Source organism: Hylobates moloch, unplaced genomic scaffold (genome assembly GCF_009828535.3).
Source record: "Hylobates moloch isolate HMO894 unplaced genomic scaffold, HMol_V3 SCAFFOLD_14, whole genome shotgun sequence".
NCBI classification, from domain to species: Eukaryota; Metazoa; Chordata; class Mammalia; order Primates; family Hylobatidae; genus Hylobates; species Hylobates moloch.
Genome location: NW_026652289.1, coordinates 30,960,883 through 30,977,300, shown reverse-complemented (window position 1 = coordinate 30,977,300; position 16,418 = coordinate 30,960,883). Strand labels below are relative to the sequence as shown.

The 16,418-nt window shown below is 34.1% G+C and overlaps 1 protein-coding gene across 1 annotated transcript in view; it reads left to right on the top strand.

The window, feature by feature from the left end:
• The window catches only part of LOC116481861 (multidrug resistance-associated protein 1-like), an 88,303-nt gene that overhangs the window by 23,430 nt on the left and 48,455 nt on the right, over nucleotides 1–16,418 (top strand). The window contains exons 6-13 of the mRNA XM_032174830.2: nucleotides 274–528; nucleotides 2,917–2,982; nucleotides 5,022–5,159; nucleotides 6,489–6,635; nucleotides 9,499–9,583; nucleotides 9,681–9,747; nucleotides 10,110–10,236; nucleotides 14,382–14,558. Of these exons, the coding sequence (XP_032030721.1) occupies nucleotides 274–528; nucleotides 2,917–2,982; nucleotides 5,022–5,159; nucleotides 6,489–6,635; nucleotides 9,499–9,583; nucleotides 9,681–9,747; nucleotides 10,110–10,236; nucleotides 14,382–14,558 (1,062 nt within the window). The remainder of the gene's footprint in view (nucleotides 1–273; nucleotides 529–2,916; nucleotides 2,983–5,021; nucleotides 5,160–6,488; nucleotides 6,636–9,498; nucleotides 9,584–9,680; nucleotides 9,748–10,109; nucleotides 10,237–14,381; nucleotides 14,559–16,418) is intronic.

Below are 16,418 nucleotides of genomic sequence, written 5' to 3'. Positions count from 1 at the left end.
ATGGCTGCATAGTATACCATAAATTCTTATTGTTTGGAAACCCAAATGTTACTCTGTACCAATAAACATTATTCCAAAACTATATACTTTAATCACTAATTGTATTTCCTCACCTAAAAATCATGTCTCTTTGTTTTATAATACCCCAATACATAAATAACCTTGTACATTTTCCTAATTTTATTAAACATTGATATTAAAAGTTACCATTGCTTGACTATAAAGATGCCCCATAATCACAGAACTCTAAAATCTTTGCTTCTCTCTTTATAGGCCCTACTTTTATCAAATGTTTCTCGACAAAAGTTTTCCACTGGGGAAATTATTAACTTGATGTCAGCAGATGCTCAGCAACTTATGGACTTGACAGCAAACCTCAATCTCCTCTGGTCTGCCCCTTTTCAAATCCTAATGGCCATATATCTCCTTTGGCAAGAGCTGGGTCCAGCAGTGTTAGCAGGGGTGGCAGTCCTTGTGTTTGTTATACCAATAAATGCTTTAGCTGCAACTAAAATAAAAAAGTTAAAGGTAAGAAAATGACTGCCTCATGTTACATGTGTCAAACAGGAGCTGAGTTTTCTGACTTGAGTTAACAATCACCATCTCACTAATTATATAGAGAGAGTTATAAATGAAAGTCATCCAATTTTATCATTTACTTATTCACTCAACCAGTATTGAACAAGCATGTATCCTATGTCAGCCAGTGTTCCAGGCACAGGAAGTACAGCAGTGAGGGGAAATGACAAGTCCAGCTCTCATGAGGGGTAGTGGAGGAGACAGGCATTAAGCAAGTAAATAAATAGAGAGAAAACATTTGTATATGAAGAAGATTTAGTAAAGATACAGTGATGAAGAGACAAAGGATGCCATTTTACATTTAGGATCAGGGAAGTCCTCAGGAAGGGAATGGTATTTCAACAGGGTGAAGGAGTAATTGAAGTGGACGTCTGAGGGAAAGACATACCAAGCAAAGGGAAGAGTATGCATGCAGTCTGGAGGTAGGGGTATGCTTGCTTGTTTGAAAAGTGAAGTACTGCAGCAAGCAGACAGGAAATGCTTCACTAAATTAATGTTGATATTCTTCCTTTATATTCAGTCATTCATCCTACCATCAATATATGTTTTGACATCCCGCCATGTGTTAGACAGTGTGCACTATGCTGTACTGTAAGAAATGGAGAAACCACAGAGTTCACTGCATTGAAGGAAATCACTCTGCAATGGGATAGATGCTTTCATATGTTAAATTAACAGAGGTGGATGTATTGCTGATGAAAACATTTTATAATTTTAAATGGATCAAAGATTAACAATGTATATTGACATGGAAATGTGTCAATCATATTTTAAAGCAAAAAGTAGATTAAATATATGCATGTATATAATACATATATGTAGCTATATCATTGATCCATTATTAAAATGTGAATATACCTATACACATGTGTGTAATGGAGAGATAAAAAGATGAAGATACATAGCTATAAATATATTTGCATAAGCATAGAAGTAATCTAGAGATAAAGCATCAGTCTTTAAAGAATAGTTACCTGTAAAATAGAATTAGACAGAAGGAGGATAGATTTTTACTTCTTACTTTAATACCCCAAGTGACTAAAAATTGTATAGTATTTTATATTTTTCTTAATTTTTCAAATAAAAGATGACTGATTTTTAAACATAAAAACTAGAAAATAGGTATATTTATGAAGTAAAGGTACTTAGCATGCTAGTGTTTAGAATAACAGATATGTTTATAACAAATACTTTTAACTAGTTTTAAAAAATATATTCTGGATTTTAAAAACTGCTATTTAAAGGCACATTATTAAGAATGGAAAAATATTTTTTGAACCTTAATCTAGAGTCCTATAACCTTCAAAGATATTTCAGTACTATGTCCAAATATACTGAATTAAAAATATGACTTTAGGCCGGGCGCGGTGGCTCATGCCTGTAATCCCAGCACTTTGGGAGGCAGATCACCTAAGGTCAGGAGTTTGAGACCAGCCTGACCAACACGGAGAAACCCTGTCTCTACTAAAATACAAGATTAGCCGGGCGTGGTGGCACGTGCTTGTAATCTCAGCTACTCAGGAGGCTGAGGCAAGAGAATCACTTGAACCTGTGAGGCGGAGGTTGCGGTGAGCCGAGATCATGCAATTGCACTCCAGCCTGGGCAACAAGAGCAAAACTCCGTCTCAAAAAAAAAAAAAAAAAAAGAAAAAGAAAAGAAAATATGCCTTTAAATTACGCACATAATACTATTGGTATTAAATCGCACACAGAATATGACGGATATTAGCTTGTAATGCATTCTTCGTAAGATGTACAAATACTTATGACATATAAAGTGCCAATGTTAATGGAGAAAACACTTAAGAAACGATACCCAAACAAGTATAAAATATGATCATTGTTAAATATTTGAATAAAAATACAATTGCTTAACATTTATAAAAAGAAAAGGAAGGGTATTTGAAACTATACATTTTAATTATTCTAATTCCCAAAGAACAAATAAAATTTATAGAGAGCCTTATTTTTATTCTTGTGACATTTCTGTTATAAGTATATATATAAACAGTTAATGGAGTTTCAAGAAATGTGTTCTATTTTAGTAGGATGTGGGTGTTATTTTATTATTCAATTTTAAACAAATTATGTTTAAAGAAATATTATATTTTCTACTATTCTACTGTTCTCCTGTTGGCTATGTTCAAGTTACCTATTTATAACTATCTTCCAACATTTTCAATAGAATAATGTATAAATATTGTAAGATGCTTTTCTCCATTAAATCTTAAATAAAAATAGAGAAAATAGACCATATTTTTAAAATAGGTCTGGACATATCAGTAAAAGTATTACCAATTTTGTCAAACATTCTTTTATTTTCTTTCCATTAAATAGAAAAGCCAAAGAAAGAACAAAGATAAACAGATAAAACTACTCAAAGAAATCCTACATGGAATTAAGGTAATATGAAAGGGATATGCCTTCGACCTATTTTGAGTCAATGAATACAAATGAAGTTTGTAGTGTTCTCAGTGTCTCAGAGTGATGATAGATAATAATTGTTGGCAGAAAATTTCAGATTTTAGATATTGTAGGAATGCTTGTCACTAAAATAACATTTAAATGCAAAGCCAAATAAAATGCAGCCATTTTCTTTTTGTTTGGCACACAAGTAAACACAAATATCCCAGCAGTCACAACATATTACTTATTTTAAGGTGTTATGTTGAAAAGATGAGATGAAGCAGGCAAGAGTGGTAATAATACATCCATCAGTGTAAAGGCATATTTATGTAAGGGAAATGATGAGATGTCATTTAGGTTATTTTATGTGGGATACAAATGATCACATAAATGCTATTCTATAAATAGTATGTTGCAAATTATTTTTCTCTAGAAAAGCTGGGATAGCTTAAAAGTGAAAGCAGTCAGTATCCTTGGGGTCTGATAACAGGTGTTATAAAGCCTCTCTCTGACAATACTTATAATTGCTACCATTCATTAAATATTTTCTATGCATCAAATGCTGTGCTTATTACTTTATATGTGTTTCCTCATGGAATTCTTATAAACCTCAAGAAGAAGGTTCCCCATTTCCATTTTATTAACTAGGAAACAAAGACACTGAGCAGTTAAGGGTCAGGTCTAAATTTACAGAACCAGTGAGAGTGTGTTAGAGTTCTCCACAGAAAGAGAATCAATAGATTTCATATAGAGAGACATAGATATACAGAAATATGAAGAGAGATTTAAGAAACTGGCTCATCTGATTGTGGGGGCAGGCAAGTTTAATATCTGTAGAACAGGTGGGCAAACGGAAAATTCTAGCAGAATTTGATGCTGCAATCTTGAATCTGAAGGCAGTCTGGAAGCAGAATTCCTTCCCCACTGAGGAACCTTAGCCTTTCTCTTAAGGCTGTCAACTGATTTGATAAGGCCCACTCATATAACAGAGGGTAATCTGTCTAACTCAGAGTTTAACTGATTGAAATGCTAACAGCATCTAAGAAATACCTTCACAGAAACATCTAGACTCCTGTTTGAACAAACAACTGGGCCCCATAGCCAGTCAAGCAGTCACTTAAAATTAAGCATTGCAGCCAGGAGCAGTGGCTCATGCCTGCAATCCCAGCACTTAGAGAGGCCAAGGCATGCAGATCACCTGAGGTCGGGAGTTTGAGACCAGCCTGGCCAACATGCAGAAACCCCGTCTCTACTAAAAATACAAAAATAGCTGGGCGTGGTGGCTCACGCCTGTAATCCCAGCTACTTGGGAGGCTGAGGTAGGAGAATCGCTTGAACCAGGGAGGTAGAGGTTGCAGTGAGCTGAGATCGTGCCATTGCACTCCAGCCTGGGCAACAAGAGCAAAACTCCACCTTGGAAAAAAAAAAAAAAAAAAAAGCATCGCATAGAGCTGGAATTTGAATGTAAGTCAATTCACTCTAAAGTGTTTGCAATAAGCCAGTGTAGGATCCTATTTCCCCACATTTTCTGTCTCAGAAAATAATTTACAATCTCAAAACACTAATCAGCTTTCAGAGAATGGCTTGAAGTACCAAAACATCTGTCGTGAAGAAACTGGAAAGGCAGGGAGAAGAGTTTAGCTATAAAGAAAAAGGTAATAGACAGAAGTGAGAGTTGGGTCAGCAGGAAGAGTGACAGAACTGAGCTAGATGGAAACTGTCTATGGAGTTCTATGGAGTTCGTGCCTTACAGCTGGTATGTTGCCGGAGTCTGGCTCAGAAATAAGCTGTCGGGGGTGGTGGAGACATAAGGCTGGGGAATGGTTATTCCCTTCTTCTGCTCTGCTCCCACCCCCAAAATACAGCAATTTAAGAAAATATTCTGCTTCAGTCAAAGTGGAAGCAATTTAGTTTTCTTTATGGTTGTACCATCATTTTTTTATCTTCACAATTGTGTGTGTGTGTTGTTTGTGTGTGTGCATTTTTTTCTTCTATGATATAGATTGTGAGATCATTATCATATCACTCATTTACAGATCCTCAAACTTTATGCCTGGGAACCCTCCTATAAAAATAAGATTATCAAAATTCGAGATCAGGAATTGGAATTTCAAAAATCAGCTAGGTATCTTACTGTATTTTCCATGTTGACATTAACGTGCATTCCATTTTTGGTGAGTGTATGTCATATTTCCTGTTCTGATTTTCAAATCTGATTTACAGATTTACCTCCAAATTACTTGGAATTAAGATGTATAAAGTTAAATATTATGTATCTGAATTAAAATTGTAAAGAAATACATTCATTAACATGTGGATTAGAGAATGAAAGTTACAAAGAAAGGGAAAATACTATATGTGTTTTCATTGGTCTGTATTTTTTAGATACAATAAGATTTACTTCTCTGTAAATTTCTCAGAGATTTCATATATGTCTATATCTCCTAAAAATATTATCTACATTTCAGAGTTTCATTCCAATTTTAAAGCTTGATATGTATGACTGATTCCTTTTAAGCAGACTCAAAGGGCATATTATATGGAGATGAGAAGAGAAGCAGCATTTATTGAGTTGTTACTGAGTGTCAGGAAAGTTACATATATTGCCTTATTTCAATCTCACAATAATAAGGCATGATTTTTCTCATTTCACAAGACGAAATGGAAGTCCAGAGTAGCTGGAAACATCCTCAAAGCTATAAAATTAGTATTTAGAGGCGAATTGACATGAAGTGACATTATTCTCTTTCTACTACACCATGTAAACGCTGGGAATCCCATGCTATTTTAACTAGAGTATAAATTGCCTTGGGATATGAAGCCATGGGCAAAAGCCAAAGGAAAAGCAAGTCACATATAACGGGAGCATCAATTTTAATCAAAGTTGCCACTCTATGTTGATAGTTAATTTTTTTGTATTTCAACAAACATGTGAGTATTATGGAAGTGAATACAATATTTACATTTGGAATATGTTGGTAAAACCATCCAAGATGTATTTGCTTAAGCCAGGGCTATATACATGATAGTAAGTCCATTCTCATGCATGAATGAATTTTTCCTGCCTTTTCTAAATGAAACTTATAAGAACAAATAAAAATCTTAGCCATGATTTATTCATATCTTCCTGTTAATCTTATGACACAAAGAAAGAATAATTATTATATATGTCAGAATGTATGCAAAATAAATTTACATAAAACTTCTGAATATTAAAGAAATGATGAACTGGTTTACAATGTAAATGGGAATAATAACTGTGGTAAGAATATAACATGTCTTACAAGAAAAGTGCTGGACCACATGGTCTCAAGGATGTCATTGTCCAAGATACAGGAGTTTATGACCCGTACTAAAATATATTTTATGTTCTTCAGCAAGAGTACTAAATTTCAGGAAACAAACACAATTATTTCGATTTTATTTTCTAATTTTGGGGACTGTAACTAATAATGTTGTTATCAGTAGAAATTTGAAGAAAATAACACATCTCTATTTTTTAGGTGTCCCTGGCAACCTTGTGTGTCTATTTCTTACTGGATGAAGGAAACATTTTAACAGCCGCTAAAGTGTTCACATCGATGTCTTTGTTTAATATTTTAAGGATTCCTCTGTTTGAGTTACCAACTGTGATCTCAGCTGTGGTCCAGGTACATACAGAATACCTTAAACTAGGAATTATCCCTATACTGGAATCTATGGTTTGTGACATTTTATTTCTTTGTCTTTCTAATTTTATTTTATTTCACTTTATGTAGTTGTTTCACACTGCATTCAAAATTAGTTTTCCTGAATTAATGAATAATAGAGAACATTATAGAATAAAAAAATCATGTCTTCCTTGCTTGTGCTTTTTTTCCATCAAAGTGACTTTTAAATATTTCAATATGTTATTTTGTTTTCTTGTTAAGTGCTAGATTCTCTACTTAGCATTTTTAAAGCTGGTGTTAGCCACTACGCCATCACAGAATTCATTTCCTGTTTCTAGCGGAAAAGTTATAATTAGGTGCTTTGTATGAAACTAGATCGAATGTTTTCCCAGGGTTCAGCAGCATTTCATCTATACTGAATGGATAAGCAGGGAGAAAAGCACATTGATAATATGAGTCAGCCAACAAGCCACATGTGAGATGTCTGGGTCAGCCTGCTTTTAGTTGTAATCTCCAGTTCCTGGAGGCTGTTTAGATGCTAGATACAATGAGTAGATGGATGCTAAAGCCACAAGAAACCCGGAAAAGTTCCTTGATACTTTTGCCCTGAGATTTATGGTTACATTTTTTGGATGTCAGGTTTGGCCATCCTCCATTCGATTATTTTCCTCAAGTCTGGATTCATAAACAAGTGAATATCTGCTTATTGGAATCATCCTTTAATCTAAGAACTTTACTCTTTAAAAAATATTATTTGAATAAGGAGTAACATAATTGAATAGTAAAAACCAATTAAGCTATTTTTGTTACATCACATCTTTTTCATGTTATTTTTCTTAAAATAACCAACAGAGGGCATAGAAGAACCGCTGATGTGATGCTTTTAGCATTTGATTTCATAGCACGCTTCTCATAAAGAAAATGTCAGTTCTTAGAGTAACAGTTTTAGTCTAGTTTTGAAATTAGAATCTAGCTAAAGGTCCGATATCAAAGCCTTTTCCAATTGCTAGCAGTACTCTGCTACCTTCGTTTAAGGAGACCATTTTTCCAAAATGGAAAAAAAAGAAAAAGCTAACTATATGTTCTGATTTGACACACTTGGTAAACAAAACCACAGCCCAATTACATCTTATGTGTTAATGATACAAGTCCCCTAGCACAAAGTAAATAAAAATGTACTAGAAATTGTATGTAAGTCAGTTTTCAGAAAATAATGTAATTTTATTTATCCTAATGTAGCTAAACATTTTATAGCTATTTTACTATATTACTATTTCCTATTTTACTATAATTGAATGTTATTTTATCAACATTATAGTTTTGTTTACTATCAGTAGCAGAATTCACTCACCAATCTTAAAGTTGCTTTTAAAACCTTATCTGCACATTGTGCACATGTACCCTAAAACCTAAAGTATAAAAAAAAAAAAAAAAGAAATGTAAACCCATACTACAATGAGATACCACCGTACACACCCTAAGACAGCTACTATGTATGTATATTATACATATTGTATTATTATAATGCAATAATATTACATATATATTACATATATAATTACATAAGAACATATTATATTATATGTAATAATATAGATGTATAATTATTACATGTCATCATGTATATAAGGATGTTACATGTGATTATATATAATATATTATAATATAATATATAATTATAATATATATTGTTTATATATACAGAAACAGAAAAAAAAAAAAACCACAAGAAAATATCACCCTACACCTGTTAGGATGGCTATTATCAAAAAGTCAGAGAATAACAAATGTTGGCAACGATGTCAAGAGAAGGGAACCCTTGTGTACTATTGGTGGGAACATAAATTGGTACATCCGTTATGGAAAACAGTATGGAAGTTCCTCAAAAAATTCAAAATAGAACTACCATATGGGATAGAAATCCCACTTATGAGAAAATATCTAAGGGAAATAAAATTACTCTGTTGAAAAGATATATGCACTCCCATGTTCATTACAGCATTATCAGGAGCCAAGATATAGAAACAACCTAAGTGGCCACTGGCAGAAAAATTGATAAAGAAAATATACAAACAATACAATATTATTCAACATGGCAGAATATTATACTAAGTGAAATAAACTAGGCACAAAGAGACAAATACTCTATTATCCCACTTATATGTGAAATCTAAAAAAGTCTAACTTACAGAAGCAGAGTGAAGAAAAGTGCTTATTAGGGCTCAAGGGCGATATTGCGGTGGGGTGGGGTGAATGAGGTGTTGATCAAAGATTACAAACTTCCAGTTCTAAGATGAACATATTCTGGAGATCTAACATCCAGCATGGTGACTATGGTTAATGATAGTGTATTGCATACTTGAAAATTGCTAAGAGAGTAGATGTTAGGTATTCGTATATACAGGAAAATAAAGGTGTCTACGGGAGGTGATACATAATCTAATTAGCTTGATTGTGGTAATCATTTCAAAATGTGCATGTATATAAAAAAAGTTGTATACCTTAAATATGTATAATTTTTCTCAATTATACCTCAAAGAAGTTGGGAAAAAATCAACCTTTCTATAATTATTAAGAATTATTATGGCTTTTCTAGAATAATAAACAGGATTTTCATTTCTTTTTCTCATACCTTTCTGCACAGATGACATTAGTTTTGATCTTTGATTCTCGAAACTGCCCTTTGTCTTTAGGAATGAATGTATTTATAACATTAAATCAATTCAAACTATGCTTGCTATGTTTATCTCAATATCTTTAATTTGCGTAAAAATTCTACTCTGGCTGTAAAACGTAATAAACATTTTTTACTTTAAGTTCTACTTGAACCCCAGATAAATTCCATCTGTGATTATTTTGATAGACAAAGATATCCCTGGGCCGTCTGGAAGACTTTCTCAACACTGAGGAGCTTCCTCTTCAAAGTATTGAAACAAACTATATAGGAGGTCGGCACTTCCTCTTTTCATTCATTACTTATTTGACTTCTGAGTTGAAGGTAATTGGTTCTAAAATGCATCACTGTGTATTTCTTTTCTTCCTTAGATCATGCTATTGGGTTTACAGATGCTTCTTTCTCCTGGAATAAAACAGGAATGCCAGTTCTAAAAGAGTAAGTCGTGGTTTGGAGAATTTTTTTTAATGTTAATATTGGGTTCTAAAATGCTCCATATTTTTATTTCTTAGAGTTTTTAATAAGATTAATATACTGAAATTAATAAGACTGTTAACCTCTCCTTTTACCTTTTATTTTCATGGTGATTTTGCTCTCCTTTTTTCTATTATTTCTTCTGTCCGCAGCACTTTAGTGTTCATTTGTTTGCATTTTGGAAGGGTAGGTGTTTGTAGAAAAGGTGAAAAGCAACAATTTCAGGGATGATGCTAAGTGCTACATACAGTGACTTATCTAGGAATATATTTTAAAAACAACCATAAAAAGAATTCCCTATGTTGTCTCCCTTTCTTCTCATGCAGCTTGAATATGAAGATTCCAGAAGGAGCTTTAGTGGCTGTTGTAGGGCAAGTTGGGTCTGGAAAATCATCCGTGCTTTCTGCCATTCTGGGGGAAATGGAGAAACTTACCGGAGTAGTTCAAAGAAAGGTAAAATAAAAAATACATTCTTTCAACATCTCCTAAGGTAACAAGCTATAGCCAACTTGTCATTAGTGTCGATAAGAATTTCTCAAGTTGAATTGAAAATGCAAGCATTTAATGGGCATTTCTGGTTTATAACAAACATTTCAATTTCCATAGGAATTGATTAATGATGGGTGGATTAATAACAGAATTCTGTTCTCCAAATACTTCAGCAAATCATTTATAAATGCTTATGGTAATTGTCTGATGATATTAACTGAATTGCAACCAATTATAGAGAAACGAATGTGATTTCTATTGTAATTTGATTAGGTTTCTATGTATTATTCAGCAAGGTTCCCTAAGTAATTACAGCCATTTCATTTCTAAGAAGTCTTGTAGCCAATCTCGAGTAGGATCTTTGACCAAAAAGAAACTTCAGAAAAATAGTTATTAATAACTTACATTTAAGATTCAGCATTAGGACCACGAAGAGATGTACTCTTGACTAATTGTTCTATTCTTAAAGGTCAATAAGAATAAGAATTGAACAAGTTCGCCGGGCACCGTGGCTCACGCCTGTAATCCCAGCACTTTGGGAGGCCCAGGCAGGCAGATCACGAGGTCAGGAGATCGAGACCATCCTGGCTAACACCGTGAAACCCCGTCTCTACTAAAAATGCAAAATATTAGCCGGGCGTGGTGGTGGGCGCCTGTAGTCCCAGCTACTCGGGAGGCTGAGGCAGGAGAATGGCTTGAACCCGGGAGGTGGAGCTTGCAGTGAGCCGAGATTGCACCACTGCACTCCAGCCTGGGTGACAGAGCGAGACTCCGTCTAAAAAAAAAAAAAAAAAAAGAATTGAACAAGTTCTTAATCAGCTTTCTCTTTTTGAAACAGTAGACTACCTACCCAATGAATTTTTCCTTAGATGTAATCAACTCTTAGGTAAAATACTAAGTAGCCCAATCTTTTCTTCTTACCTGTGACAAGATGAATAAGCTCTATATATCCTGAGATCAGTACCTCTTCACTCTCTTATTTTTTCTTTCCTTTCTGGGAAAAATCAACTCTAACTCCTTTTATTTTTCCTCATATATTTCTTTACATCTTTATATCTTTCCTGATTCCAGTCCTTTGGTGGCTAATTTTTTGTTATTCTTTTTTATCTCGGCATGACTGTTACCTAGTCTAGGGCCAAATATGATTCCTATGACTTTTTCTAATAAGATTGCACTTAATGAACACCACTATTTTTAAACCTTAAATATACTATCTTTGTAGCACTATGCTGTTTGTAGCAATTGCAATTAGCCATTTCTCTGCAGTTCAAGATAGCTGTACCTTTTACTTGGGTGTACATTACAAACATAACGAGTGTCCTATTAATTTTATTTTTATTTAGTTTTTTCAGCTATTTTCACTAAGCAATTACTGAGCCCATGCTATGTGCCTAACACTTTCTGCCAGAGAAGTAAACGTGAATAAGATATGCCCCTCTTCTTTCAAAGGTCATAGTCTAGTGAGGGAAATACCATAATCAATTATAAAAAGGTCTAAATCAGATATAAAAAATGAATTAAAGCATAAAAAACAACAAATTCTGCTTCAAAGAGTTCGAAAAAGAATATGAGAGGAGGTCGCCCTTTATTTGATCTTGAAAAATCATTAGAAATTGATAAAGATAAAACGAATGTCAATTCTAGATTTCACCTAATTCATTAATAATAGTAATAAGCTGAAAAGGCTGGGGTGGGAATTGCATAGGATAATGTGCAAAGACCTAGCCTAGCTCCTCTCTATGAATATGTATGATGATCATCATCTTTATTACGATTGTTGAGGCTCTCATAATAAGATTTAAAGGTTATTTCTGATATCTTTGAATGTTTTTGATTAAGAAGGTGTTCATAGTGATGAAAGAAACTGTAATAATGCCATTATTAGTGGTAAAACAGAGAGGATATTCTTTGTTTATATTAAATTACAGATGCCCAAGTAAAAAGATATTATCTGTTTTTATAAGTGGTCACTGGCCTTCAGGAAGATTTTGGCCTGGATCAATGGCAGGATTTGAAGTATCACATGCTGAATTATTTCCCCAAATATTTTTTATTCAGAATTTGTATCATCCTGATTATCTCTATTAAGTAAAATTAATATAGCAGCATTTTCAAAGTGCTTTTGTGTGCACCTTCTATTTTTCAGTTTTTCAGATGATTAATTTTTTGAGGCATATTTTAATCCACAATGTTCAAACTCTAAGACTGCCTATCATCGCTAAACTTTCTCTGTAGATTCCCTACTCTTCTCAGTATCAAAAGCTCACACCAGGCACCACTCATGAAAAGTATTCAGTATTCAGTGTTCTGTGGTAGAAACGTCAGAGATTTGGAGACCATTTTTGAATTCACAAAATTTCTATTATAGTTTCTTTATTAAGAATGAAACAAAATGTTTTCATTTGTATGTGAAAGGAAATAATAAAAGAGAACATTTACATACCTATGAAAATTGATCAACTCATTTTCAACTGTTTTAATACCAATAAAAGGCCATACCTCTTAATGTAGTATTTAGTTTCTGTTTTCTCATGTTCTTCAGTCTCTTCTCCTTTGTTTTTTATCCTCTGCACTGCTCAACTTGCTTAATACATAGCAAATATTCAAAATATCTATTAGTCACATGCTGATTTTATATGCAATTCAAAGCAAAGTTTAGATTATTCACTTCACAAGGCAATTTGAGAACAATTCCTTTTGTGTTCAAGATCAGGTCAGATCAGAATTATATTGTTTTTGCCATTCTGTGTCTTACATACTCAACAAAGAAGAATTATAAGTTAGTCTTTGACCTTTGAAGTAGTAGGTAGAAATCAAAAGGCCGATAATGGCTGCACATGTGTGTATATCAGAAAGTACTTTAAGTGTCTGGTATTGTTATAGAGTGTGGAGTACTTAAAATACTAAATCAATGTTTGGATTGAGTCCATGGGCAGATTGAAAGGTAGCCCACTAGTGCAAATATTTGGGTTCTTTTTCTAGAAAAGAAGGGTTAGTTGAGAAGATATTTTATGCAGCAGACTGTCATATTTAAAAATCATTTCAAGGTATAAAATCATAAAAAATAAATTTGGGAGCAGTGGTTAATGTATAATACATGGAGATTTGACACCCAGATCCTCCTACTAGTTAGGACTTCTACAAGTCACAGCTGTAGGAGTATGAACAGGAAATCATATCCTTCAAGGTTGGCCTGGACTTCAGATAGTGGCCTGTCCCAGGGTCCCACTTTTGCTCAGCCTGACTTGGGACAGCTGTGTTGACCAATTCTCTTCCATGGCACTCAGGAGGATTGGCCAAGGCTTTCTTGGTTCTGCATCACATCTGCATCTGTGGCTTCTCCCTCTGCCTAATCTTCCCTCCTCCTTTCCTTCCACAGGGGTTGATCCCAAATAAACAACTTGGGCCCCAAAATCTGATTCAGTGTTATAGACTGAATTGTGTTCCCCCAAAATTCATATGTTGAAGTTCTAATTCCCAATACCTCAGAATGTGACTGTATTTGGACACAAAGTCTTTAAAAGAGCTAGTTAAGTTAAAATAAGCTCATTAAGGTGGATTCTAATTCAATATCACTGGTGTCCTTATAAGAGGAATTAGCACACACACACACAGAGAGAGAGAGAGAGAGAGAGAGACCATGTGAAACACAAGAAAATTACAATCATCAACAAGCTGAAGAGAGTGGCCTCAGTAGAAATCAACCTTGCTAACACCTGATTTTGGACTTCTCGCCTCCAGAATTGTGAGAATAAATTTCCATTGTTGAAGCCACCCAGTCCATGGTATGTTGTTATTGCAGCTCTAGCAAACTACCACGCTCTGCATCTGCTTCCAGAGAATACCACTAGAGACAGATAACTTAGATAGAAGCTACAGTGAAAGTAAATAAGAAGCACAAAGTAACTCATTTGGAGGAAATTCCAACAAAACATATAAAACATGGTGCCATGATCTATATAATTCTATTTATCTATATTAAATTTTTTATTTTTATTTTAAAGCTAAAGAAGGCAAAACCATGGACTAAATATGTTCCTTTACTGTGGAGCATGCAACTTCTCCTTTTCTCTAGTTAAGAATTTTTTTTTAACCTCTTTCTTTTTTAGGGCTCTGTGGCTTATGTTTCTCAGCAGGCCTGGATTCAGAATTGCATTTTGCAAGAAAACATTCTCTTTGGCTCCATCATGAAGAAAGAGTTTTATGAACAAGTATTGGAAGCCTGTGCTCTCCTTCCAGATTTGGAGCAGTTGCCAAAGGGAGATCAAACTGAGATTGGAGAAAGAGTAAGGAAACTGTAATTTATCATGTAAAGAAATATAATCCCATTCAGCTGTGCTAATAAAATGTTTATGGCCTTTTTCTTGAAGTCTCGAAGAAGAGGTATACAACTATAATTTTTAAAAATTATTATTGTAATTCCTATGTAAGAGATGGCAGTATTAAGGACAAGTAATCATTTATAATTGACTGGAAAACAGATTAAAAATCAGTCGGAAATTCTGTTGTTAGTATCCACGTGGGGGAATAAAAGCCCATTAATTAGATCATCAAACTTTTGTTTTGGTGGCTGACACAATGCAGTTCACTTTCTAAAGAGTGACTAATAGTTTTGTTTATTCCTGTATCTCTGGTGAGCAAAGTCAAGGCTAAAACAGGAGCAAAAGTGCACCAGTCTCCAGCAGTGGCACTGGAGTCCAGGTTCTAAAGAAGCTCTGATAACAATACTGTTATGAACGTGACTTCTCCACGTTTGCTCATTCCTGCTTAAGTGGAACTTGTTTCCCAATCATCTTTCTTTGTTCTACTTCATTTTCATTGTGTTAGTAAATAGTCATTACTCTGCTCAGTGTTTTGGATTTAAAAAATATATATATCATGAGCCGAAGTATGAACCCCGAGAGATTATCTCCAACCCCTGACTAAAATCTCCATGTTATCTAATAAGCCCATTATAGAAATTAATACTAGAAATATATAACAAAATTGTAGAACGTAGAAATATATAAAATCTGGGATGAGCCAGAATTTACCTTGTAACTAGAATTACTTCATTTATAATCTATAACTTTACGGATGTATATTCTCAATAGTTTCAAATAGGTTTATTTTTTCCAACCCTTGGATTTCTTCTTGCATCTTCACCATCTCTAAACAAAATGATTCCATAGCTAAAAGGCAGAAATGTGAATTCTTCTTCAAACTTGTTAATACATGTTGAACAAGATGCTGATAAACCCAGTCTCTAAAAATATGAAATATCTGATATTTTGTAACTATAAAAAATCTTAAGAAGGGAAACAAATCCAAACTAAGAAGTATAGATTTAATATAGGCATTGAATGCTATTGCCATTTATAATGTCTTATTTTTATGATTAAATTTATCCCAATCTGCATTTGAACTTTACACATGTAATTGAATATTTCAAAAGGAAATCTGTTTACAGGTGCTTAAGAGACAATAAAGGCAATGACTGTAGACTTTTCCCCTACTTGTATTCATCTTTTCTTTTGGCATTCTTCATTTGACCACATTTATCAATATTTTATATGCCCTTATTCTGCTATGGGATACACAATAGTGAGTGAGAGCTCTACCACTCTGCCTTCAAGGGATTTGCAGTCTGGTGGACCTCTGCCAATAATACTAATCAGTTGTCTTTATCAATATTTATGAATCATCTAGCGTTAGATGCTGGGTGTCGGGAACACAAGAATTAACTAGGTAGGGGCTCATAGGCTAGCAAGAGAGACTGAGATAAATATTGCCAATTCTAGCAATGGGATGAATACACAAAGCGCAGCAAGACAGGAAGGGAGGGAATGAATCACTTCACTTGGGACACCTGATGGAAAGTTGCCTTCAGAGGACATTTCAGTGTGAGTAGCCCTTAAGTTAAAACAGAAGGATGTGGTCTCCCAAGCACAGTGAATAGCCTCTTCCCAGTATGAAAGACCAGGTTAGTCTGCTTGGCAAACCACAGTCACTTGAAGGCAACTTTGGGAGAGTGGGTGAAGAGATGAGTTAATGCCAGAATATAAGCATCTTAGATTTATACTAAATAATTTGTTGTTTTTGCTGTTGCTCATGAGTGATAAAAAGAGGGAGCTGTGGATATCCAAGGTTTTCATGCAAGATGATGA